Source organism: Hemibagrus wyckioides, linkage group LG18 (genome assembly GCF_019097595.1).
Source record: "Hemibagrus wyckioides isolate EC202008001 linkage group LG18, SWU_Hwy_1.0, whole genome shotgun sequence".
NCBI lineage: Eukaryota > Metazoa > Chordata > Actinopteri > Siluriformes > Bagridae > Hemibagrus > Hemibagrus wyckioides.
Genome location: NC_080727.1, coordinates 21,952,389 through 21,980,287, shown reverse-complemented (window position 1 = coordinate 21,980,287; position 27,899 = coordinate 21,952,389). Strand labels below are relative to the sequence as shown.

Here is a 27,899-nt window from a genome sequence, read left to right as displayed (position 1 = left end):
TAGTTTAATTATATAGACTATGACATAAAACTACACGACACCTTGTGGTTAATCAGCTTTACCTATGCGTAAACACAAACACACACATACTTACCACATAACCCTACAACATAAAGATTGTTATAATAAAGAAGAGAGGCGCAGGTTATTTGGTGTCCTCTAATCAGTCCAATACTGATTGAGCAGTTAATCGAATACTGAGTTGACTAAACTGTCCTCAAACCTCCAACGTTTAGTTCATAAATGGATTGGGAACAAAATGTGTTATCCAAAAAATCCCGACGCGGTCAAGTTGTGTGTCGGTTCAGTGAAACGAAACGGAAGGCATTCAGTGGAAGATTAACGCGGGCTATAAACGCGCTGTGAGCGGCGGGTGTTTGTGTGCAAAAAAAAAAAAAAAGGTTGCATGCACCGCTATCAGTAGAACATCCTCTCTCTCTCACACACACACTCTCTCTCTCTCTCTCCTCTCTCTCTCTCCCTCTCTCCTCTCTCTCTCCCTCTCGTAATTTTCCAGCTCGGAAAGCCTCGAGCCGCGCGGCCCGATCGATTCGCATCGATTGTCCCTGACGAGCTGCTCCACTTTCTAGCCAATGTCAGCCCGTCTGCGATCGGGAAGGAGAGAAATGAAGGAAAATCTCTGCCGCCCTGGCGGTGTCATTTCCACACACTCGACTTGGCCGCCTGCCAGCGGAGCGGCCACTCCAAAGAGATGGACTGGACTTCCAGCTCAGCGCGGAGAGGAGAGAAGGAGCCGAGTGCACGGACACCAACACACCAGCAACCAACATTCATGCAACACCTCTCTTCTTCCAACACCTCTTTACCTGCGTGATAAAAATAAGCAAATATCACATATACATTTTAGACGAAAATACTACCAATGTTTTCCCCCTAATAATAAATGACATAAAGAAAATGGCTTTTAGAATATATATGCATATAATGAATAAAATCTATCTATCTATCTATCTATCTATCTATCTATCTATCTATCTATCTATCTATCTATCTATCTATCTATCTTTTTTATTTATTCTCTGTATCTATTGTCAAATGATCAGTGTAACGTCATAATTATTGAATAACTGAATTTTTGGCACATGACATATTTTTTGTTTATGTATAAATATTTAATTACGATATAAAAAAATATGTCGTCATTAAAAACGTATTGTTATTCCTGATTAGTTGGTGTTGCGCAATGCACTTCGTGCAAAAACAAAGCGATCCGCAAATCCATGCGCTTTAATAGCGCCACCGGTGTAACCACGTGCATCTGTGTTTGACATTGTTTGACTGTAAACATGAATGTGTTCAAAGAAAGTTCAGTCTTAAAGAGGTATGAGGACATATCAACTTTTGCTCATAGAGGAGCAAAAAGCCCATAGGCTGTGTGTACTGCATTGGCAGGCGAAAGAAACGGCTCCTGCTCCCACACAGCTGAAACAATAGCGCGCCATGCGCTGACCGCGTCCCTGGGCGACAGAAAAAAAGAAGTGCAACCTTTTACCATTTGACTGAAAAATTAAAAGCAACGTTTAAGAAATCGCGACGTCTTTGTCACGGTTTGTGCGGGGTTTTTGTTTTTTTTGCTTTTCTTTTTTTCTTCCCTCCCCTTTCCGCCCTCGCGCATCGCGTGGGAAACTCCAGTTCGGTTTTTACGTGAAGCTCCAAAAATCTATGAAATGTGTTTGCATGCTCGTCTCCGTGAGCGGGGATGTAGAGGTGGGATTGCGAGAGCGGAGAGGTTCGAGAGCCCACGCGTTCAGGCGTCCAGAAAAAGTGCTTTTGACCGTGATTCGCCGCCCGGTTCGGCGCGCTCTCTCCTCGCTCGGGGGCTCCACGTTTTCCAGGAGCGCACCGTGAGCTTTTGCTGCTTTCGTTTTGACGTGGATCGGCGCGGCGGGGATCGGAGACGGACCGCTCGGACGGACACTCGGAGCCCTCCCCTCAGCTCGAAGCCGTCTTGGTAGGTGCGAATTAAAAAAAAAATGGAGAAAGAGGAGGGGGACGCGTTTGCGAATATGCAGATTTATGGAAGGGGCGGGTGGACAGGGAGTAGAGGGGATGATAGTTTGTTGAAGTCTCAAAAGTTGGCGTGTCATCTTTGCTGATGATCAACTGGTCTGGGTGAAAGAGAGAATGGTTCCGCCGAACGCTCGCGGTCGCGCCGCTCTACACCGACCGCCGGCACTGCGCTTTCACACCACCGAGCCCAGACAAAAGGTATTTTTTTCCTGTGCCGCTTTTAATGTCACTCGGATTCGCTGCCTGGGTTTTTACCTGATGCATTTCTCTCTCCTGGCTGTGCGTGAAAGTCATTTCCTACACGGGTCTTGGCTGTTCGAAGTCCGAGATCATTTCAGAACGCTTTAAAATCCCGCGTTTGATGGGAACGGATAATGGGGTAATTATTATCGCGAGGTTTAATCACCCCGTGGATTGTCTTCCAGAGGACACGGTGCGTTATTGCCGTATCACCGTTCCGATGAGGTGTCTGGCGGCGGAAGCGCGTGGATACATTCCCCGCGTATGTGGACAGGTGGGCTTTGGTGCGTACGGTGATGTGCCGCTTTATGGCAGCGGAACTTTATGGCAGCGCACCTGTGCTGTGTTGAAAGCTATACAACGCAGGAAGCTGTGCAACTGAGCCTTTCCGACTAATTACGCAGTCTGCTTCAGCGCAGAGGAAACGTGTTGCTGAGCGTGTGTCGAAGTTGAGGATGTGTGGTGTGTGGTGTGTCTGTGTTGTTCCATCACTCGACATCACTCAGTCAACTTTGGTCATTACTGGACAAGTTTTTTTTTTTTTCATTTAATTTGTTAACTTGAGGCGCACGGGATTTACACTGGATGGTGAAAGTGCAGATGTTGCTGACGCCTGAACGCGCGTCATTTTCTCCTTAACATCAGCGTGGTGGTGGTGGTGTGCGTGTGTGTGTGTGTGGGGGGGTGCGTGTGTGTGTGTGTGTGTGAGAAAGAGAGAGAGCGAGAGAGAGAGAAATGGAGAGTGTGAGGGAGTGAGGGGGGTGGCCGGGGAGCTGTGTGTGTGTGTGTGTGTGCGAGCGCGCGCGCTCGTGTGCGTGTGTGCGTGCGCGCGCGTGCGTGTGTGAAATTGAGAGCGTGAGGGAGTGAGAGAAGGGGGGCATGAGAGAGAGAAGGAGAGAGATAGTGTGTGTGTGTGTGTGTCTGCCTGCGTGACCGCCCGTCTTTAGGGGAGTGATGCGTTAGATTCCGCATTACCTGGACTAATAAGCATCTGCCTGCGTGACGTCTCGAGGCAACCTCAAGTAGATTTTTTCCTCCTGCTGGTGCTGTCAGCCTCCCAGGCGAGAGGGCGTCTCAGCACTCTTCTTCCATTATTGTTTTGGTCATTTTATTCCGCAAATGTGCTGATTTGTTTTTTTTTTGTTTGTTTTTTTAAATCTCACTTACAGTATGGGAAGCACACACACACACACACGTGCCATTAAACTATGCTAGAAATTGAGATATTGATAAACAGCACAAAACAAGAATACACACTTAAATCAACCAGCTATTGATTTCTGGCTCAAGCTGGAGATGTTGGGATTAATGTGGCGCGTGTACGTGGATGGCATGGGGCGTGAAGAGGGTCTGGTTCGGATGGGATGGCTCTCCTGCAGAGGAAGACCAATTACCGACACACACACACCTCCAGGGAGGAAGCGCGAGCTGTGGTTACGAACAGCTTCTTCTGACGGGATCAGTGTAGTGCTGAAAAACTGCTACAGTAAACAAGGGAAGTGTTTCTGCGGAAGTGTTCTGGCTGCTTTTTATAGGCATGTACTCATGCTGAAGCATCTAATAACTCTTACAGCTCTAGTTCTACAGCTATAACCTGAGTTATTACATGCTTACAACATGTGTCGTTTTATACAGCAGCTATTACACTCACATAAAATAATTATGTATTTTCTCTGAAGTTTGTAGCTGATTGTTAATCGGTTTAAAGGGAAAAAATTAATAAAGCCTTAAATGATGTAATTTTAAAATAACTAGATGACTGCATAGTCAGTTACCAAGTTTTCTTAGAACTTTAACTCAGACTGGGGAAGCGCTGTGGAAACCTATGCCACTTTTTGATATTCTCAGTCTTGTCTTCACAACATCTTGATAAAAAAATATCTATATATAATCTTTTATAGCGTTACTTGTGACATAACTGTATCCAAACACTTTCTGGAAATCAATTTAGCTCTATTCATCATGCAGCTTTGCATATCTCTCCTATGATAAAATTCTCACTGGCTATAAATTATCATAAGCCACTTTCTTTTCCTAGAAACTGGATATTTGCACCACACATGGTGATTATTATATCGTGGTTTACTTTGTTATTCCTTCGAACAGACTTCGTGTGAAGACACAATATAGCTGATGTAAACCGTAGTAAGTACATTAAGACTTCCAAAAACAGATATCCATTCCATGAAAGTATTTAAAAGGCTAGTGTGGATTTAGTTTGGATGGAAGTCTTTCTCTTTCTTCAGTGAAAGCTACTTAATACCAATGTAAGTTAGATTGATTTCTAATTGATCATGCTGGTTTTTTGGGTTTTTTTTTTTTTGCTTCATCATCATTCTTGTCCCGAGCGCTTTCTCAAGAGTTAATCCCATGACATTTAGTACTTTAGAACTTTAGTTCTGTTTCACAGTTTATTCTTGAAGGTTTTGTTGGACACAGCTTAATTGGGTTTTGGCCTGAAGGGGTTGTGACATAATGCCCTGTTACCTTAGCCCACTTCACCTGGTTTGCCAAACTCTTATGATAATGGTAAATATGCGCACAGCCTAATTAGACGTATTATATGCTAATACAACAGCGTATCCTTCTGGCTTTATTTAACCTTTTCATTAACCCATTTTCTTTTAGACGCAAACAAAGTCATTTATTTCACCGATAAATACGATCTTTTTGGTAATCATGCAGCTCTTCAAAACTTAATAGGGCAAAAATGGATTCCCAGTTGGCTCTGACAAGAAGTCAGTGAATATTCTCTTACATTTTAGCATTTAAATTAATCATTTCATGGCCATTACACTGGATACTGAGTCTGAGGGCTTAGTAATAGTAAAGATTCAGGTTTAGTTAATTACAAAAAACATACAGTGCTCTTTAGGTACTAATACTCATTTCTCAGATAAATTCATCCATCCATCCATCCATTCATCTATCCATTTTCTATACCCACTTTATTCCTAATTAGGAATAAAGCAGGGGTATTTGCTGGAGCCTATCCCAGCACACAAAGACAGGCACCCTGGACAGGTCACCAGTCCATCACAGCGCCACATATAGACAGACAACCATACACACAAGACAAAGTGCTTTAAGTAACAAAGCCATCTATAAGTACTACGTAATGAGTTGTAGAAAGTGCTGGACTCACACTGTCCTGTTGTCTTACACGCTCACATAGTCTATAATTGAGTTTAGAGTCCAGCGTCCAGGAACTGGCTTATCTTCTATCTGTATAAGGTAAACAAAATGTCAAGTATCAATATGCAGCCATCATTTTTTTTTCTTTTTACACTGGAATAAGATGTAAAGGCTAAATGTAAATGTTGTCACAACGCTGTTATTCATCGTAGAATTACAGCTGCGTGAAAAAGAAGAAGAAGAAGAAAAAAACAAGCTTGTATCATTCACTCCGCAGCTGAATCCTCGGTATATCCTCAAAAGACTGATTTAATTTAGACTGTAAACAGGAAGCTAGGCTAGGACAGTTTCCCAAACTCATCGCTGGAGGTAACACGACTTTTATTCTTTTATTGTTTTTTGGCTCATCATTTGATGATAAAACTGAATTTCATTATCTACCGACACTTTTTTCTTCATATAAAACCCTTCTATATTTTATTTTTGCTAATCATGCCTCTCAATATGTGAGACTCAGCGAAATCGATTCTCACTGGCATCTTAACAACCGATCGTCACTCAACCCGCACATTTTCTTTGGATTTTTGCATTAAAACGAGCCTGTTTTGTCATTCGATTTAAAGAAAAAGAAAATTCTTTCCTTCAGCAACACCATCGTCTTCATGTAATCATCAATTCATGGGTTAAATCCTCATGCTGCTTCAGTTCTGTAGGACTAAATGTTCTCCCTGATCCCAAGCACACACTTTACTGTGCAAAAGTCTTGTCTTTGTCTTTGACCTTTTGCGACCTCTTGCTATGAGTCACATGGTGGTCCACATGACTGCGCAGTTAATAACTGCTAAAAGGCATTTATTCAGCTCATGCTGGATTTCTGCGCACAGGTGGGCTGAGGAACTCGAGGCCCTGAAAGGCATGGACACTATCACACATACTGTACTCTTACTCTGATATCGTGTAGGATGTTGCCCGGTTCACTGTTTGGGCACATTAGCTGTGACAGCCGAGTGTTTACAAGATGCAGAGTTTTTCAAACTGGACAGTTAAAGATTGGAAAAACATCGGCTAATCCAATCTTCAGCTGTCCAGTTTGGGTAAGCCTGTTCCTGCTGTAGCTTCCTGTTGTTGGCTGACAGACCCGACTGGAACGCGATGTGGTCTTCTGCCGATGTAGCCCATCCTTCTCGAGATTCAATCTGTTGTGCATTCTGAGTTGACTTTTAGCTCACCACTGGAGTAAAGAGTGGTCATTTGAGTCACCCTTTCACTTCAAACCAGTCTGGATATTCGTCTCTCATCACCTCTCTCATCAGCAAGGTGATGAGACCCGCAGAACCGATGCTCACTGGAGTTAATCCATTCTGTGTAAACTCCAGAGACTTCCCCTGATGATTAGCAGTTTCTGAACTACTAAAAGCAGCCTGTCTGTACCCAACAACCGTGCCACCGTCAAAGCGACTAAGTTTTTAGGCAGTTTTTCCCATTCGGAGTTTTGATGTGAACGCTTACCGAAGCTCTTGACCTGTATCTGCATCATTTTATGCATTGCGCTGCTGCAACATAATTGCGTAAATGAGCAGGTGTATGGGTGTTTGTAGTAAAGTGACTGGTGAGCGTAGTGCAAAAAGTCATTGAGGATGTGAAGACCAGCAGTTTTCTTTAAAATACATCCTTAAATACATGTATGAAAAAGAGACTGCAACTGACAAACGCAGCATGTGCTCTTTGGAGGCTAATGATACCAAAAGAAGCCCTTTTGAGAGGCAATCTCTCTCTCTCTCTCTCTCTCTGTGAGAATCAGATCTAAAAGAAGTGTTAATGGATAGAGAAAAATCAAAAATGACTCCCAGCTGAGTGTGCTTCTTAATAACTGACCGGTGATAGACAATGCCTCTATTGACTCTATAGTCTCTATGCTATATATTTACACATCTATGTTAGATCCTACCTTATGACCACATTTTTACGAGCGTGAATATAATAAACTATTTTATACACTGATCATGTTGGATTTTCTTCACAATGTGGAACCGGGGAAAAGAAAATAATGGGCAAAAATATAATAAATAGAAAAAAATAGAAAAGTGGGTCATTGAACAGCTTTTTAGCTAGTCTGTTTATATTTATTTATTTATTTATTTATTTATTTATTTATTTATTTATCTATTAATTTGCCCCAAACACCATTAAGAAAAAAAAAATCAGAGTTGGCAATTGCTGTTTTAATAATTATCCGTTCTTTCTTATTTGTATCTTCCTTATTAGTTTTGATGTAGTTATTGAATATTTCTTAGTAGTGGTTATGTTTTGTTATAAACCCTTTCCCGTTTAAGTGAATTGGATTTTCCGCCATGAAAATTTTATTTGTCTTTGTCTGACTGCTGTTTTGTTTTAAAAGGCTATCAGAGTATGAGAACGGATTAATAAATTAATATACCTTTTTATAACCAGGTACTTATGCCTATACATTTTAATAATTAAAACTAATGCTTTCATTCAGTTGATCTTATCTTCCTGTTTACTTTTCATGTCCTGTTTTTTTGTCTTGTCATCCCGTTTAATGAAGTACGGTTGGGGTGACAGCACTGCACCCTCAAGTTTCACCCCATAGCCTTGCACCACACGTCTTCTGATAAAGGATTGAACCATAAGTACAGCTGATATTATCTAATCCCGTCCTTAAAGTATGTAGAACAAAAAGTAGTGTATGTTTGTGTACTGTTGTTCGAGGCCTGGAATAAGTGAGCTAGCCTATTAACGGCACAAGTTCCCAATGAAGTAGCTAATAAACCGAGATTTGATATTTTCTAAAAAGACTGACCCAGATAACAGCTATATTCGAGATGATGGTAAGAGTGGTGCATGGTTTGGGGGGATGGTTGGTCACTGATGGTGTGTGGCCAATCGTTGGCTCCATGCAACATCCATGCGAGTGGAAGGGATTTTAAATGTGCCATGTTGTCGTTCTCAGCCAGAATGAAACCGAACCCAAAGGCTGCCAGCGATGAGCTAGCAAGGTCTGGGTAAGACGTGATTTTTCTGAAGTTTCGAGCATCCAAATGAAAGTGTTGGCGCACAGAGCGAGTTGAATGGATAAGAAATGTGACGGTGGGGTTGTGCCATGGACCTGTGAGATCTGTGTGTGATGGGGCTGGCTTGGCAGGCGGGAGGCGAAGCTGCCTGGCTCAGCGTGGCCACTGGTCAGGAACAGAACGAGAGAGTGAGATAGAGAGAGAGAGAGAGCGAGAGATGGACTGGCTGTGGTCCACTGGCGCCACAGACCCCTGAGCTGGAGAGAATGCGGGGGCTGCGCTCCTGCCTTTGAAGCTTTACCTCCCACTAATTCTGGCCTTCCAATTTCCACACACTGCGTAGACACCCCCCACCCGCCTAGCCCTCCCTCCCTCCCCCTCCCTTTGTTTCCCTTATAAGGCCAGGCCTGGCCATTTCCTCAGCGGGCTTGTGCGTGTCTCTGGTCATTGTGTATGGCAGTTAAACTGATGAAGAACAAGAACAAGTCTTTTCATGAATTTGCTTGCGATCAGACAATGCGTATAAGACAGATGTCACGAACATCTGCAAATAGCTTGTTGCTTGTTCAAATTATTGACATCAGGTTTGTATATGTTTCTATGACAACTCAAAGATCAGCTGATAAGAAGTTCAGTCAGAAATGTGACTGACCAATCCGCAGGACCAGTCCACTGAAATATGGGTAGACAACGTGCATGACCTCACTAGAGGTGCAGACGTGACGTTACACTCTGGACGAGTCCTGGAGTCCTAGTACGTGACTACAGAGATGAAATCATGGCATATCATCGGGAAAAAGTGTGCATTAGAGTGAGAATACGTGAGAATTTGGACAAACATTTATTTTATTTAAGATGATAATAATTAATGACCTTTGGAGATTGCTGTAGGATATCATAATTTACAGTGTGTGACTGTAATATGATCCAAATCGCTCCTTTTCTACTGTTATCAAAAAACATACAGTGTAAGTTTGTTTTCAATGTTAGCTTTGGTAGTTAGCGAAGGTTGGCAATGGTTTACTAGTTTGCTATGCTTTGAGGCCTGCTTACCCAAAAGCACAGTAAATGATACGTCCTTTACTATATTGCACTGATCTATACTGCTTTTAAAAACCCCGGTCCTGAGTCATGTCTTTTAAAGACTGACTTTACCAGTTGTACCTTTGTTTAGCTTTGTTTAGCTTAACCTAGAATGATGAAGGGATAGCTCATCTCAGAGGCAGAGAGACAGAGCCAACTGAAGAGCTGCTGTGCTATAAACCTTCCTATTCAATACTGCCTAACAAATTGATTCCATCCATTAGGCTAAACTAAGCTCAATGCTGACAAATGATTCTAAAGAATAGCATTTTAAGTTTTAATTTGGCTTTGGTTTAACAACATCTTTAGAAAACTGTAAAATATTTCAAATGAAGACTTGGGTTTTTTGTTGTTTGGTTAAGTTTCTTGATGTTTGGTTTATGTTGAATGGTAGATCAACTAATGTTTGTTTTCTTTTTCTTTCTCTCTCACTCTGTTCTTCTTTGTGGTAGTTTACCATTTGCCAGTGGGAAGATGACGGCTGAGGTGTAAAGCTGGTTCTGTGGTGCAAGGGCCTGCCTGCCATTGGCTGGCCAATTTGTCAAAGAGGAGGCTCCTCCCTCATTTGGGTACCCAGTGGAGTGAGACTACTGCCTGGCTCGTCCCTTGCCAATCCCCTGTCCCCTCCCCAACCCCACCCCCTACCCTCCCACACACACATACACACACACTCACACCCTGGGGCTGGACCATGTCTGGCGGACGGCCGGAGGGCAGCCGGACACCCGAGGCCCAGGACAAGGACAAAGATAAGGACAAGGAACGGGAGCAGCGCGGCTGCAGGGAGGACAGCCCTGTAGTCGAGCGCCGCAATCGTAGCGGCATTATTAGCGAGCCTCTCAGCAAAAGTTTGAAAAGGTCTCGCACTCTTTCCCAGTACACTGCTGCCTGCCCACAAAATACCAACGGACTGAGCCATAACGGCCAGGCCAAGGGGAAGGTCCAGTCTGGCCAGCACAATCAGCAACAGCAGCAGCAGCATCCGTCGTCCACGGCTTCGGCCCTGGTGCCTGCCAAAGCGGACAGGAGCCTGGAACAGGCGCTTGAAGGACACAACGGCCTACTACACTTTGCTCAGGCAGCAGCGCTGCTTAAGCGAGCAGGCATGGAGCACATGCTGCTGCCTGGGGGCATGGGTGCAGGGGCAGGAGTGGGTGGAGTGGGCACTGAAGCAGGGTCAGGTGACCTGGAGGGTGCATCAGCAGGCGACACCGTGGGGGGCCACACGGACTTCCCGTATGGCTTAGGTGGTGGCTTTCCCTTCAACCCGGCTGGGCTTTTCATCATGACTCCGGCCGGTGTGTTCCTCGCCGACAGTGCCCTGCACATGGCCGGCTTGGCTGAGTATCCAGCACACAGTGAGCTGGCCTCCGCCATTAATGCCGGCAAAAAGAAGCGTAAACGTTGCGGTATGTGTGCGCCCTGCCGGCGCAGGATCAACTGTGAGCAATGCAGCAGCTGCCGCAACCGCAAGACGGGTCACCAGATCTGCAAGTTCCGCAAGTGTGAGGAGCTAAAGAAGAAACCATCTGCTGCACTGGAGGTAAGACCGAAAACACTACTTGCCTTTTTGGGCGGGAAGGTGTAGTCTTAGTTTGTATCCTCTCAGATTTATGGTACTTTTGTGGTATAGAAGAAATGAACACTGTCCAAAATTCTCAAACAATATGCAGTATGCCAAGGTGGTAGTGTGTCCATGTTGTGACTGCTTATATTTCCAGCGAATAGTACCTTGTCTGGATGCAGAGCTTCACATGGTAGAAGTAACTGAACTGTGCAGAGAGCCTGTTTCTTTCCTGGAGGTCCAGATTGGTGGGGTTAAAGAGGCAGGTGATGAGGCTTTGGGGTGGCAGGTGGCAGTGGCAGGATTGGGGAAGTGGGTGGAAGGACAGAAATGCACCATGGGGACTTCTCTAATCTGTCCACCCACTGTACTTCACGTCTCTCTCCACACAGCCAGTCTTACTGACATTGCATGCTGCAGAGCTTTTGGTAGACTTCTTCAGTTTACAAATAAACCCAGAGCCAATCCTAGACCATGGGAATGATAAGAGTGAAAGGTGTGCGTGAAAAGTAATAAAGTGGTGCAGGTGACTTCTGGAAAGCATGTGTTTTATAATGAATGTAGTAGGGAGAAGTTTCTAGTACAAGAGTGGGATGCACAATAGTTAGTTATGTTTGACATGGTCCATCTGGCCAAAAGACTGTCATCTGGAGCACCAGGTGCCACAGTTGTCCTCTGTTTCTCTCTCTTTTTCTTGCACATGGTCCTCGAAACTTTTTGCTGAGGTCATCTAAAGTTGGTTTGGCATACTATGACATATGTCCTTCAGTTATTAATTTAATGAAGCTGATCTTGCTCTAATCACAATCAGCATTCTCTTTTAAATTGGATCAGTTAAATCAAGTTTGATTTTCTGCTAACAATGCAATTACATCACAACAGCATATCCCTGTGCAAGGGCCGTCTGCATCTCGAAACAGACACGGTGACTTTTTAAAGTTTTCATTTATTTTGGTGCAGTTAGAAATTTAGGTAGGGCACCATGTGTTAGCATATTAGCAATTGGCTAGCAGCATTGTGTGAAGAATGAAAAGAACAGTACTGTTGGATATGTTTTCATTCGAGTGCTCCTCTTTCATGGCTATAGAAGTGCAAAGTCCCTACAGTGTCGATATTTGTTAGCAGTGCGTGAAATGGTTAAAATAAGAACTCCTTCTTTTTATGTTTTAGTTTATGTTTATTAACAGTTTTAGCAAACTACTTAGTAGCCTAATTTTGAAGCAGAGAACATAACACAGAACTGCAAATGTTTAAAATAAACATAACTATTCAAAGAATAAAATGAAATTAAAAAATTAAATATTAAAGGAATCATAACATTGTCCTTAAAGTACCATCTGTGCAGCTGATTGCTCCTTGCTTTTGGGTGGTTTGTCTGAATTTGACTCACTCTCATTGAGGTGTTCTTTTGTCCTCTGGCTCCTATCAGGTCATTTCACACCAGACATGTTCATGAAGTCCGTTAGCTTCAATTTTATTGTGCTTCACTCCAGTTATCGCTGTAAAAGACCTTGCTTCATGTGCTTCTTGCTGTCAGTATGTTTTCATTTAGGCACATAAAAGTGAAGTGTAAAAGGAATAGAAATCGATTGAAATCATACACTGACACGTTCCACATGCCGGGAACTTGTTTGTAGCTAGATAGTCAATTTGATTTTGTCATGGGGAAGGAGGAGTGCACAAAAAAATGGTACTCACAGCAGCAAAAAAGGAACAGTTTAAGCTAACTCAAGCTAGCTGCAAATAGTGCACTGGAATAAGACTGGAAAACAGACAATTAAAGATTAGCTTACTGCTGATGTATGCTATACATACAGCGATCAGCTATAACATCACTGACAGGTGAAGTGAATAAGACTGATGATCTCCTCCTGTTAGTGGGTGGGATATATTAGGCAGGAAATGAACATTTTGTCCTCAAAGTTGATATGTTAGAAGAAGGAAAAATGGACAAGCGTAAGCGTAAGTTTGACGATGTGATGGCTAGACCACTGGATCAGAGGATCTCCAAAACTGCAGCTGTTGTGGGGTGTTCCCAGTCTGTAATGGTCAGTATCTATTGAAAGTGTCATTTAAGTGTTGTGAGTATGCTTTAAGAGCTTTATTTTGCGAGGTAAAGGACCTGCTGCTAACATCTTGGTGCCAGATATCACAGCACACCTTCAGGGATCTAGTGGAGTCCATGCCTCAACGGGTCATGGCTGTTTTGGCAGGGACCAACACAATATTTGGCAGGTGGTCATAATGTTATGCCTGATCGGTGTATATGCTAGTATGTATGCTAGGTTAGATATTATAGATATTTTAGCTTATAGCCAAACTAACAGACTTAGCATGTCTAAGTTACTTTAATCTAGTGAACCGATTAGCAAACTTGAAAGCTAGCATGGTTTGTTTTTCTTTTAGTAATGTTACCTACTTAACTTGAGAATTTTTGAGTTATTTTTCTGTTTTTATTTTTGCCTAACATTTTGCCTAAGGTAACAAACAGGGGTCCATTTTGCCAAATTTGGTCGTAAGTAGAACAGCTTTTGTCCTAATGAATATGGAAGCATCACCCAAAAGCTCCTCACATATAACCTGGATCAATGTCAGACTGATCAGGGAGTCATTTGCCATTTCAGATAATGCATGCTTTATTGCTCGCGTTTGCTTAAAAATGAATGCGTCTGGCCTCCGAGGCTGGTTATAAGGCTAAATAACATTTGAAAGATATCCTAACAGGCAGGTAACATTAATGTCACAAAGGCTTGTGAGGATGATAGAAAATACCAGAATTCATGTCAGATAGCCAGATGTTTTCCATATAGGATGCTTGGAATGAGTAATGAGTGCCTTAAAGCTTGTTCGTTTGAGTATCTGTTTCAAAGCACACACCTGGTTTCTAAGACTGCTCACACATTATACAAGTAACATAACGCTGACTGAAAGTCGACTTGTCCTAATGTTAATGTTGCTAAGTATGGTATATATAGTATGAATTAAGAGCGTAGCACCATCTTATCTAGCTTCTCTACATTGTCATTTCTCCCAGCAGTTAGCTGTTACTTCATGTCACTGAATGATTCAGTAGGCAAAGTAATAAGTGTGTAGCTTGTCAAAATTAGTTGATTTCTATTGATTTAGTGTTGCAGTGACTGGATGGACAAATCATACATTTATTAGCTAGCCCACAGAGCACGTTCATGCTCTGGTGTGCTGCTAGGTCCTGTGTTGTGGTTAGGCAGAAACTGACTAAGCGACAAAGTTGTAGCTAATGTAATAACATAGTGAGCTGTGGAACAAAAACATACACGGATCAGCCGTAACATTCTGAACAGTGACAGGTGAAGTGAATAAGACTGATTATCTCCTCATCATGGCACCTGTTAGTGGGTGGGATATATTAGGCAGCAAGGGAATATTTTGTCCTCAAAGTTGATGTGTTAGAAGCAGGAAAAATGGATTTGAGCTTTGAGTTTGAACAAAAAGGGCCAAATTGTGATGGCTAGACCACTGGATCAGAGCATCTCCAAAACTGCAGCTCTTGTGGGGTGTTCCCGGTCTGCAGTGGTCAGTATCTATCAAAAGTGGTTCAAGGAAGGAACAGTGGTGAACCGGCGACAGGGTCATGGGTGGCCAAAGCTCGTTGATGCACGTGGGGAGTGAAGGCTGACCCGTGTGATCCGATCCAACAGACGAGCTACTGTTGCTCAAACTGCTGAAGACGTTAATGCTGGTTCTGATAGAAAGGGGTCAGAATACACAGTGCATGATGGGTCAGGGCTGTTTTGGCAGCAAAAGTGGGACCAACACGATATTAGACAGGTGGTCATAATGTTATGCCTGGTCAGTGTATGTGATCATGTACACATTGTGTTTGCATCATCAGTATAAAGTCTGTAAGGCAAACATTTCTGCTATGAGCTGTGTTCTGTCCTCACATCACACATAAAAGACCATACTAGCTTCTTTTTTTGTCCTGACATCATCAGTATTTCCACATACAGTACGTGTGGCCTGTGGCTGACCGATTACACTTAGTAAAATCAGTCAGATACAGTCAGCCACGTTATGTCTCGGCTCATGCGTGCGATGCGATTATCATGTGCCATAGTTACAGTAGCGAGGTGAAGTGTGTTGAAGTGTGAAGTTTAAACATGCACACCGAATACAAACTTCTGTTTTTGCCGATGTTCATTCAGGACAGTCATTTATTTTCCGGTGGTTGAAAATAATTGACCACTGGGCAACTATGAATAAAAAATTAATAGCCCAGACACAAAATTTGCTTGTCCTGAGGTACTGATTTGTCCATTCCTGCAGTAATAATGAAAGTGCTTAGAGCTTTTTACTGGAGAATAAGTAACCATTTATGTTTAAAAGTAGAATTAAATTATAGAGCGAACAAAACAATTAAACTGGAGAAAAGAAGTATGACTAATTGAACATACTGGCTTTATACAGTATACCTCTTATGTCATGCTTAGGAAGTGTTAATTTTATTCTTAGATCATCGCATTTCTTCTGTTATTTATTATAGGAGGCAATAAATTTGCATTTTGTAGTCCCTTGTAAATGGATAACAACGCATCGAGCGCGTAAATGAATGATTATTCAAATGAAACAGGTTCAACAGTTTTGATATGCAAATTACGCATTATCTCCTCTCTGTGAATTAACTCAAGTTGAATTAGTATTAAAAAGGTAGTGAATACACGAAGGCGCTAAGGCACTAAGGCAAGTGTACCTTCTCATCCAGAACATGAGCTATGTAATGCGTCATCGTTTTGGCACTAATTAATGGTTTTCAACAATTACGCGCTGATACAGATGGGATGCCGGTATATTAACATGCCTCTTGGGATTATCCTCCTTTCAGACCGTATTAAAAGGGCTCGTGTCATTCAAATAGCGAATTAATATCATTTTTAAAAGGACATTATTACATCTGCATTATAAATTTGATCTGTGTAATCTACAGCGTAATCGTACTGTATAATGCATGGCTGATTTTTGCAGAATTGGCACAATTAATTATTTTATAAAAAGATTTTTTTTAAATGTTTTGTGGTGCTTAAATGCCTACTGATCCTACTGACATCACAACAATTACATTTTTTTTAAAGAAAATCTAATTATTTAAATTATACAACCCCCCCGCTGCCAAAAAAAGGAAGATAAATTATATATATATATATATATATATATATACACATATATATATATATATATATATATATATATATATATATATATATATATATAAAATTTTATTTTCCTTTTTCCCCCTTATATACAGTATATATATATATATATATGTATAGATAGATAGATAGATAGATAGATATGTGGTTAGAAGTAGGAAAGGTTGTAATTATGTTTGCAAGTGTCACTTGCGTTTGGTGGAAGAAAATAAAATAATGGCCTTTTTGGAGTTTATAGACTGAAAAATGGATTAGTTCAGGTCAATAGAGGTAGAAGGTCTGGAGCGGCCTTTTAATTGTTTAGCAAATAGGAAGCTCTTTACTATGTCTTTTTTATGTGTTTTCATATAGCCTTTTTATTCTTCTTTATGATTTCAAAGTACTTCATTCTTACTGTTTCAAGCATTTTTAATCTCTCTCTCTCTCTCTCTCTCTCTCTCTCTCAGTGCGTAGCTGTGTGTAATATAATAAATCATGCATTCAAACATTACTGCATTTACCCATCTAAGACAACTTTAGGTTTGAGTTGTTTAGTATTTAGTAGTATTAATTAGCAAGTACACAAAATGTAGTTAAAAGGCATTCCGCACTAAAGACACGGATCAGGCATAACATTATGACCACTGAGAGGTGAAGTGAATACTGATGATACTGATAATACTGATGATCTCCTCATCATGGCACCTGTTAGTGGGTGGGATATATTAGGCAGCAAGTGAACATTTTGCCCTCAAAGTTGATGTTAGAAGCAGGAAAAATGGACAAGCGTAAGGATTTGAGTGAGTTTGACCAAAGGGCCAAATTGTGATGGTTAGACCACTGAATCAGAGCATCTCCAGATCCAACAGACGAGCTACTGTTGCTCAAATTGCTGAAGAAGTTAATGCTGGTTGTGAAAGGTGTCAGAATACACAGTGCAGGACGGGTCAGGGCTGTTTTGGCAGCAAAAGGCAGACCAACACAATATTAGGCAGGTGGTCATAATGTTATGCCTGGTCAGTGTATTTAAATTACTAACTTACATTCAGTGGATGGTTTGTGAAATAGGGTCAAATTGTATCAATATCACAATATCATAGAAAATCAGAAAAGAAAAAAAGAATGTAAAAACTCAGGATAGTTGTATGATGCAACTGTTGAAAATGTGACATGTCGAATATTCCAGATATATCATCGGGGTAATTGCGGACCCCAAGCGGCTTATTGAATATTTTTTACAGTTTTCATAATCCGTAATAGATGACTCATGAAAAATGATGTCTCAGGCATGCGCTTCACACATTAATGCAAAAATAATGTGATTTTTTTAAAGCATTTTAATGACTATATTTCTAAAGTGTACTTCTGAGCCGGACAGGTTTTTATTTTTTTTTTGTGAGGGTGTTATTAGTGTAGTAAGTTCTTTTTCTAAAGCTTGCACTCAGGTTGTTGTGAAGGACACTTTACCTGTGTTAGAAATGTCTTTTACTTTTACTTTGCGTACTTATTTGTGAGCGTTATATCGGCCGGCTGTCCAGTCATGGGACGATAAGGCTGTCTCAGCACTTTACATTGTAATTCTGCCTGCCACAAAAACATCAGGCTACTTCTAAATATGCATCACTTTGGTGATCTTGTGTCAAGACAGGGTTGCGCTGCAGAATCCTGATAAAATAATGTGTCTCTGGAGATCTTCTGATACTCTTAATACAAAGCCATGCGAATAACAAAAGGTCTGGAATTAGAGAGTGCTTTGTGCGTGCAGGCTTTTTAATCACGTGCTGGCAAATTTGTACTTTTTTTACTTTTTGTCCTCGGACTTTGATGGATTTGTTTTTTTGATGACGACCATTAAGCAAACAACTTTAGATGCGTTTCAGTCTTCAGACCTTGTAGAGAATAGGATGGTGCCTCGATGTAGCACAGACAGACTTACTGCTCTAATATCGCTTTCATTTCCTAAGCTGCTCTAATAGCTGGAAAATTGGGTACGGCGTGAAGCTGTAGCACTGCTTAAGGGGCCACTTTGTGTGTGTATGGAGTCAAACAAGGTCATGGTGTGCAATGGGATCATAGTGGCATCTTACATTACAGTAATTAAACTCGCGCAACCAGCCTTTTGTACAAACAGGTGACTGAACCGTTTCAGTCGCTTTACTCAACATGGCTGTGAAGCGCAGAACAGGTGTAGAAGGTTTGCGTGGATCCTCCTCGCTGTAATTTCAGCTTTTCCCACACTCTCATCGGAAGCGTTACCTGTTAGAGTAATTCCATTATTAAACTGTACAGACTGAGCATGTGTTTTGACAAGATGCATAATTGTTTGGCTTGCAAACGCCAGTTTTGCTAAACAAATACTAATTCCGGCACAAACCCAGAGCGATACAGTTGGCATACACACAGACTCTAATTAAGATCATTGGAAGCTGAAATTTCAGAGTGGATAAACACACAGTGTATCGATTGATGTGGATGTGGGAATATTTTTATGTTAAATGAATATCTGACAGAGGGAAATGTTTACATATTGAGTGTAAAGGTGGATCGTCAGAGCTAAACTGGTGATATAGGCTGATGTTTAGTTTGGTACGGAGTTGAATAAAATTTCAAACTAAAATACTTATTTATTTGTCATGTACTCGATGCTTTTTCAAGTGTTTGTGTCAAAAGAATAGATTCAAGAAATGAAATTACAATAAAAATAAAATAATACAGGTAAAAGCAAACCTTTACTCAGAAAATCAGGCACTACAGGCTCTTGACACTAAATAAATGATTAGATACTAATTAGAATAATAAAAAAGACATTTTGTGTATCACATCCAGCATTTACTTTCTCTTTTTGCTCGACAGACCAAATATTCAGAACACATGGCCCTTGCAACCCATAATACACATGTTTGCTGACTTCCTGTAGTTGGGTCAGTTCAGGGTTGAATCGTTTTCTCATTGCCCTCAAAGTTTGCCTTAGATGACTTCACAAAGAACAGCGGTCTTAGTCCCCACCCGAGTGCGATTGCTGTGCTGTCGAAAAAACCACACTGAGGGCGCACCAGGGTTTGATTCGGACAGACTAAATGCTGCATCTGTGAAAGTGCCCTAGATGAACCAAGGAGCCTGTTCGTAAGTCACACTCCTCACCTGCATGGGTCCATATGGATTCTTGTGTTTGTGAAACCATGTAAGAGCGTGGGCTAGTGACATTTCTGGCCTGTGTATAGTACCATGTGTAGGTGAGTGTGTTGGGGGGGGGGGGGTGAGTAGAGGAACAGACGGAGAGAGAGGGAGTATGTGGGTGTTGCAATGTTTGTGGGGTTGGTGGATCTGCAGGTTTCATCGTGTGTTACTGTTGCCTAAGTGAGGGCTATCTTGACATGATATACAAACACTGAGAGAGAGACATAGAGAGAGAGAGAGACAGAGAGACAGACAGAAAAAGCATGTGAGAGAGAGATAGTGATGGTGAGAGGAGGGGGTGGTGTGCAGTGCGCCACCTCACACCTCTCTGATGTGTCTGAATTTATTTTGGGATCACTCCGTTTTAACAGCAATAGGAGAAGCGCAGGAGAATAATAACTGGCCGGAATTGCTTGACACACACTTAGCCCAACACTTATCCCAGTACTTACCATCCTTACTCCTATTCTTACCCCAACAGTCATTCTGTGACCTACATTAAAACTCCCCCCAAATGTATTCCCAATGCTTACACCAACACATATACCAAAACTTATCACATAGTTTATATCGAAACTTATCCCACCAGTTATCATCAGGCCTAAAGTTGATCCCAATGCTTATCCCAAAACTTTGGAAACTTAAGTTATCATGCTCAAAAACGTATTCCAGCACTTGCCATGCATGGATCATTACTCAGTATTGTACCATTATTACCTACTTCAATATCCTACACCAACACTTATCCCAAAGTTCATCCCATTTCTCAATATTTATCCCAGAAGTTATCTCAATGCTTACTCCAATGTGTATTACAGTGTTTATTTCAATGCTTAACTAAATCCCTGGCCTAAAACCTATCCCAGTGCTTATCCCAAAACCTATCCCAACACTTATCCCAGCAGTTATCTCAATGCTTACCGCAATACATATCATAGTGTTTATCCCAATGCTTACCCAAACACTTGCCCTAACATTTATCCCAGTGTTTAGCCCAAAACATATCTCAATGTTTATCCCAATGCTTACTGCAGTATTTATCCCAACAGTTATATCAATGCATCTCCAATATGTATTAAAGTATTAATTGCTCCAATCATTGACATATTTATCCCAACACATATCCCAGTGCTTAGCCATACACTTGTACAACACTTAAATTGAGATTTTCTTTAAATACCTATCTACTTATTATAACACTAACCCCCAGTGCTTACCTCTATCGCCGCAACATTTATTACCCTTATTACCACAACATGTAACACAATGGTTACCCTGATCACATATTCCAAATTATATACTAATAGTAACCCCTCACCATTTATCCTAAAATTTATACCTACATCTGTTCCAATGCTTAATCCCATTTCTTAGACCCAGTGCTTATCTCCAAATCTTCTCCTAGTCCTCAGCTATACTTGGACACAACTGTTTTTTGGACATTGTCTCAAAGCAGCTTTACAGAAGTATAGAAACAATGATGAAGTTTAAAGTTAAGTTAGTATTTATCCCTAACATTTATTCCTAATGAGACGCATGAGGTGACAGTGGTGAGGAAAAACTCCCTGAGATGATATGAGGAAGAAACCTTGATAGGAACCAGGCTCAGAAGGGAACCTCATCCACATTTGGGGGACACTGGCCACAACTTTCCTTTAACACTTCTCTTCATGAGTGCAAGTCTGTATAAGTGTGGCGTTAGCTGAGTTTTACTGTACATTAATTTCACGATGTGTGCTTACTTTCTCAACTGTGTTCAAGTGTAGATATTCAGGAACCGGTGCTCTGTTTATGTGTCTGGCTTTGTGTCTTGACACTTGCATTAGAAAGGCTGACTGATGTAAGATTAGACTGTACAAAGACCACAGGGAAAAAGACAGCAAAAGGGCATCCTCTTAAGCACGTGTATAAAACAACCCAAAGTATGTTTAGACCTTTCCGACATGCTCCTTGTCTGTGTATGAATGAAGATGTTTCATCATTTATTTACTGCTCAATAGAGTCTCTGTAGAGGTGCGAGTGGGATGAAGGGTAGGAGACCACTCTCAGCAGGTGGAGCGCTATTATTTTCATTGTTAAATCAATGGGGAGATTAAAATGGGGGAAGGAAAGGATGGGCAAGTGGGATAGGGAAGCAACTGCTGCTACGTGACAGGCTCTGCTATTTTTAAAGAGCATGGGTCAAAGAGCATGGGTCATGGGGCTTCACTAGTGAGTGAGTCTTGTGAGAGCGTAAGGCATTTTTATGCTGACTTCTTAAGTGTTTGCTGGTCCATAGGTCGCTATTGACATAGCGGCAGTGGTTGATGTGTAACACGGTGATGCCTGACGCTGCGATTTCACACAACGTGATGATTTGTGATGTCTTAGAAATAGGTTCGGCCGCATGGTACTAGACGGACATACCTCTTTTTCCTCGCATTTCATTTTATACAAATAAATCATAAGTAGACGACGCTGGTTCCAGCAGACAGAACGACAAGTCCTTGATTTCTTTTCTCAGTTACGTCATGCATGTCAAGGCTCATTTGTGTCATGTGCAATGTGAAATGAGTTAGTAGGTCATTCTAGCAATGATCTCTTACGCTACCTTGCTTCTTTTTTGACTTATCATCTTAGAAAAATGAATCCTGCTGAATTACTTTTGGATAACTTGCTGAGGTACAAATACTGTAGTGGCTGAAAAAGTGCAGGAAGAAAATTCATTAGCCATGGATTAAAATTTAGACATAAAATGAGATTTAGACATAAAACCCATAATCCACAACGTTACCATTATCGTGTACGTGCTTGACAAAATAAACTTAAGGATACAAATGAAGTGTTTTCATTTCTTGCTCTTTTCTTGTAGGGAGATTTTGTTTTGATGGTCAGGCATATATTTTTTTTTATTCTTAAAGTCAAATCAGGTCAGTAGAAGCCTAGCACGGCCTGTTGATAATTCCAGCCGGTGCAGTCAAATTTAACGCGAGTAAAGTTTATAGTGCTTGTGTGTGTTTGTGTATTTATTTGTGAATGTGGGTTACTCTGACTGAGAGTGAGATTGTGTGGGCTAGAGTGTGTTTGACTCTCTGTATGCATGTGTGTGTGTGTGTGTGTGTGCAAGAGGAGACATGTGAGCTCCTCCTGGCTCGGGGCAGTGTTAGTGAATGTGTGAGATTCTCTGCCGCAGTAGTGTTGCCTTTGGGAGGGAGGCGACAGCTCATCTCCACAGCCATGCCTCAGTACACACAAGCCCTGCCCTAGTCTCAATACCGACTACCACACCTACATACATCCTCAACATAACCTACTACATCTAGATACAGCCTCAATACAGTCTACCAAACACTGACACAGTCACAGTAAGCTATATTACACCTCCACACACACCTAGTGCACCCTACAACATGCAATCTTAGCCTGAATACTCAATACACGCACACATAACCTCATTACTCCATACTGTACCTACAATACTCCATACAGCCTTAAAACCCAATATTGCACCTACACACAACTTTAATACAGCATACTACACCTAACCTCAGTACAGCTTACCATGACTAGACACAGTCTCAGTACAATCTAGTACACCTAAACACACACCCTATTACAACTTTCCACATCCTTAATCCTCAACACTACATCTACACACAGCCACATTACAACCTGCCACTGCTACACGCACACTCAGTATACCCTACGACACCTACACACACTCATAGTGCACCCTAATGCACTTTGCTACAACCACACTTCACTATATCTACACATGTACAGCCTACATGTACACACAGCCCCAATAAAGCCTACTGCGCCTACACTCAGCCAAACTACACCGCACTTCATCTTCAGCTTCAATAACTTAATATTATATCTACACACAGCCTACTACACCTCCACACAGCTTAACTACAACAGACTGCACCTTCGCACAACATAAATACTTAATACTACAATTACAGACTGAATACTCAATACAGCATGTACACACAGCCTCATTACTCCCTAGTACATCTGTGCACAGTGTAAATCCGCGTGGTTACACCGGCCTGAATATGTAATACAACACCCACACCCAGTCCGTCACAGCCTAGTGTACCTGGACATAGCCGCACAACACCATACTGCACCTTTCGCACAGCTACAACATTCCATACTGCACCTTTCACACAGCCACACTACACCATACTGCACCTTTCACACAGCCACACTACACCATACTGCACCTTTCACACAGCCACACTACACCATACTGCACCTTTCATACAGCCACACTACACCATACTGCACCTTTCATACAGCCACACTACACCATACTGCACCTTTCATACAGCCACACTACACCATACTGCACCTTTCATACAGCCACACTACACCATACTGCACCTTTCATACAGCCACACTACACCATACTGCACCTTTCACACAGCCACACTACACCATACTGCACCTTTCATACAGCCACACTACACCATACTGCACCTTTCACACAGCCACACTACACCATACTGCACCTTTCACACAGCCACACTACACCATACTGCACCTTTCACACAGCCTCAACACTCATACTGCACCTTTCACACAGCCACACTATATTATTGTGCACCTTTCACACAGACAATACTCCATACTGCACCTTTCGCCCAGCCACACTACACCATACTGCACCTTTCACACAGCCACACTACACCATACTGCACCTTTCACACAGCCACACTACACCATACTGCACCTTTCACACAGCCACACTACACCATACTGCACCTTTCGCACAGCTACAACATTCCATACTGCACCTTTCACACAGCCACACTACACCATACTGCACCTTTCACACAGCCACACTACACCATACTGCACCTTTCACACAGCCACACTACACCATACTGCACCTTTCACACAGCCACACTATACCATACTGCACCTTTCACACAGCCACACTACACCATACTGCACCTTTCACACAGCCTCAACACTCATACTGCACCTTTCACACAGCCACACTATATTATTGTGCACCTTTCACACAGACAATACTCCATACTGCACCTTTCGCCCAGCCACAATATTCCATACTGCACCTTTCACACAGCCACACTACACCATACTGCACCTTTCACACAGCCACACTACACCATACTGCACCTTTCACACAGCCTCAACACTCATACTGCACCTTTCACACAGCCTCAACACTCATACTGCACCTTTCACACAGCCACAATACTCATACTGCACCTTTCACACAGCCACAATACTCCATATTACACCTTTCGCACAGCCACACTATACCATACTGCACCTTTCACACAGCCACACTACACCATACTGCACCTTTCACACAGCCACACTACACCATACTGCACCTTTCACACAGCCACACTACACCATACTGCACCTTTCACACAGCCTCAACACTCATACTGCACCTTTCACAAAGCCACAATACTCCATACTGCACCTTTCACACAGCCACAATACTCATACTGCACCTTTCACACAGCCACAATACTCCATATTACACCTTTCGCACAGCCACACTATACCATACTGCACCTTTCGCACAGCCACACTACACCATACTACACCTTTCACACAGCCACAATATTCCATACTGCACCTTTCACACAGCCACAATATTCCATACTGCACCTTTCACACAGCCACAATATTCCATACTGCACCTTTCACACAGCCACAATATTCCATACTGCACCTTTCACACAGCTACAATATTCCATACTGCACCTTTCACAAAGCCACAATATTCCATACTGCACCTTTCACACAGCCACAATATTCCATACTGCACCTTTCACAAAGCCACAATACTCCATACTGCACCTTTCACACAGCCACAATATTCCATACTGCATCCTCACACAGCCACACTACAACATACTGCACCTTTCGCACAGCCACAATACAACATACTGCACCTACATAATGCCTAGGTTATCAGCGCTACACCACACACACTCTTTCTGTTTCGGCTAAAGAATCCGAGTCATGCTTTTTTTCTTTTTAGCATAAGTACATTCAGAAACTGTGAGATTAAAATTTTCCTTACTCTCATCCTGTCATTCGGGAACTATATATATATATATTGCAGAAGTGACCTGAAAAGACTGTACTCTTTAAAGAACCCAAGGCCTGAGAACCTGAGTGCAGCCTGTTTCTAAATTCTTTTAAATAATTCAGAATAATAATAATAATAATAATAATAATAATAATAATAATAATATATCTTGGTGAAGGATATGTTCGTCAAATAGTTTTATCGATAATTGAACATAAATTAATAAAGCTTTGAAAACTCTTTCATATAAGCTCTTTACAGACATTGTCAACAGAGCTGAATGGATAGTTAATAACATCAGGAGTTATATTTTGTACTTTGAAATGGAAACCTAAGCTCAAAGTTCCTTACGTTTGATCAGTCAGTATTGATACAGTCCATTTCTAATGCCGAAATATGCAGATATTCTATATATTCCATGGGAAATTGAGTACTTCCTTCCTTATTTTGCTTGTTAAATACTTCATGAATGTCCAAAATGCAAGTCTCAAGCTTCAAATCTCAATACTGGGCCTACACACAGTCTGTATACTTTATACACACCTACGCACAGCACTGCTGCACTCGTTAAGCTGACCACGGCCTTGTCCCGGTCCGTCTGAGCTTCATGAAGAAGACTCTGGCGAGAACGGAAGGAAAGTCAGAGCGAGACAAAGAGACACTGATAACGTGAGGGAGTGTCATGAGTGTGAGGTAGTGGGGCGAGAGCTGGACGTGACTACGTGGTGACTAAATAATAAATGTGCCGTATCGGGTTTCACGTGGAGCCAAGGCCGTGGCCTGTAGCTGAGGGAAGGGGGGGAAGGGAGAAAGGACAAGAAGGACAGCACAGATGAGATTTTTCCAGCAGAGAAGAATTGGATAGTGGAAGCACAGGCAGGAAAACTACAGTTGCTTGTGTGTCAGTGTGCATGACTCAATGATAACCTATGATATCTTAATTGTAATTTCCCGTCTCTTTCTTCCCTCCTGTGTCTTCTTTCTCTAAGAAGGTGATGCTGCCGACGGGCGCGGCGTTCCGGTGGTTCCAGTAGGGCTGTGACCTCCGACCTCCACCCAAAGCTCTGCCATCAAGTGCAATGCTAACTCTCGCTTGGACCGACTCCAGCACCGACACTGGCTAGCAAACATACAAACCACGTAAAAAAAAGAAAAGAAAAAAAAAAAAGGAAACAAGCACCAGAAACTTCATACACACACACACACACACACACACACACAACAAAGCAAAACGCTTACAAAAACCTAATCAATCGAATAATGGATGCACCTACTTATTCCTTGAACCAAAAATTAAACATAATGAAAGAAAAGAAAGAAAGAAAAAAAAAATTACGGCAACTTTCATTCCCTTTTCTATGTTTCCATTTTGGTACCTTTTTGTCCTTTTTCCAGCAGGTTTTTTCTCTCGCTTAAAAAACATTTGAACAGTTTCATTGCCAAACAGAAATGACAGACTGAGTGTGGACAATCAACAAACTTTCTGTGTTTGGTGTTAATGTCGTTCACGTGTGGAAAGATACAGTACTTGTGTAGAGAATGTAAATTTTACAGCTATATTTTAAAACTAGTGGCTCATGGCAAGCACTATTGTAATTTAGCACCATTGTTCTTACTTAAACCTTCTGTATTTTATTGATTGTTTCTTTTCTTTTTTGTTTTTGTTTTTATTTTTATTTTTTGGGAAAAAAACGATCAATGTTTGTCATTTAAGAAGAAAAAAAATTTCAAGATGTAAAAATCCCATTTTTCTGAATGGAATGAAAAAGAACAAATATATATGTCGAGACCCCACGGTATAGTGTATAGTCAGGATAGATGATGACCGTTGTACATGTGGGGTTAGTACTACTACTGGAAGCTCCTTGACCGCCAAACCATCCGTCTGTCCTAACATTTAAGGTCTGCACTGTTTTGCTGTGGCCATATTTTCGTTCTGACGTCGCCGTTGCGCCGGTGCGGATTCGTCCTCCTAAGCGCTCGGAGACAGCACTTGCTCTGCCCAATGAAACGCACTGAAATTCTTCTCCTTTATTTTCTTTATTTTTTTTAAAAGTTTTATTTGTTTTCTTGGTTACTTTATTTTATTTTTTTTATTTTTTTTTCCATGACATTGCCAGTAGCTACATCTTTTAAAAATGAACAGCGATGTTTGTATTGGAATTAGAAGTATGGGCTGGTTTTGTGAATAAAACAAATGCATGTATTTGTGTCAAGAATTTACAGCTCTGACGTCTGTCTACTTGCATGTTTTTTAAGAAACAATCAGAAACGAAAAAGAAAAAAAAACAAAATAACAAAAAACAAACAAAACACAAGAGTATGGAAATGTTTACCGATCTTATAGGCTGTTCAGTTTTCAATAAGGAAAAACAAATAAATAAATAAATAAAAATCCACGATTG

At 41.6% G+C, this 27,899-nt stretch overlaps 1 protein-coding gene across 4 annotated transcripts; it reads left to right on the top strand.

Annotated features, from left to right (window-relative positions):
• The first annotated feature begins 1,453 nt into the window (after positions 1–1,453).
• Positions 1,454–27,700, top strand: cxxc5a (CXXC finger protein 5a). Of its 4 annotated transcripts, none has more exons than XM_058416265.1 (3): positions 1,454–1,972; positions 9,974–11,064; positions 26,487–27,700. In XM_058416265.1, the coding sequence occupies exons 2-3, from the start codon at positions 10,213–10,215 to the stop codon at positions 26,526–26,528; spliced, it is 894 nt and encodes a 297-aa protein (XP_058272248.1). In that variant the 5' UTR covers positions 1,454–1,972; positions 9,974–10,212; the 3' UTR covers positions 26,529–27,700. The 4 variants fall into 4 exon arrangements, with proteins under 4 accessions (XP_058272248.1, XP_058272245.1, XP_058272247.1 ...); XM_058416262.1 differs by having other exon boundaries at positions 1,461–1,972; positions 26,484–27,700; XM_058416264.1 differs by having other exon boundaries at positions 1,461–1,976; positions 26,484–27,700.
• Positions 27,701–27,899: the final 199 nt, after the last annotated feature.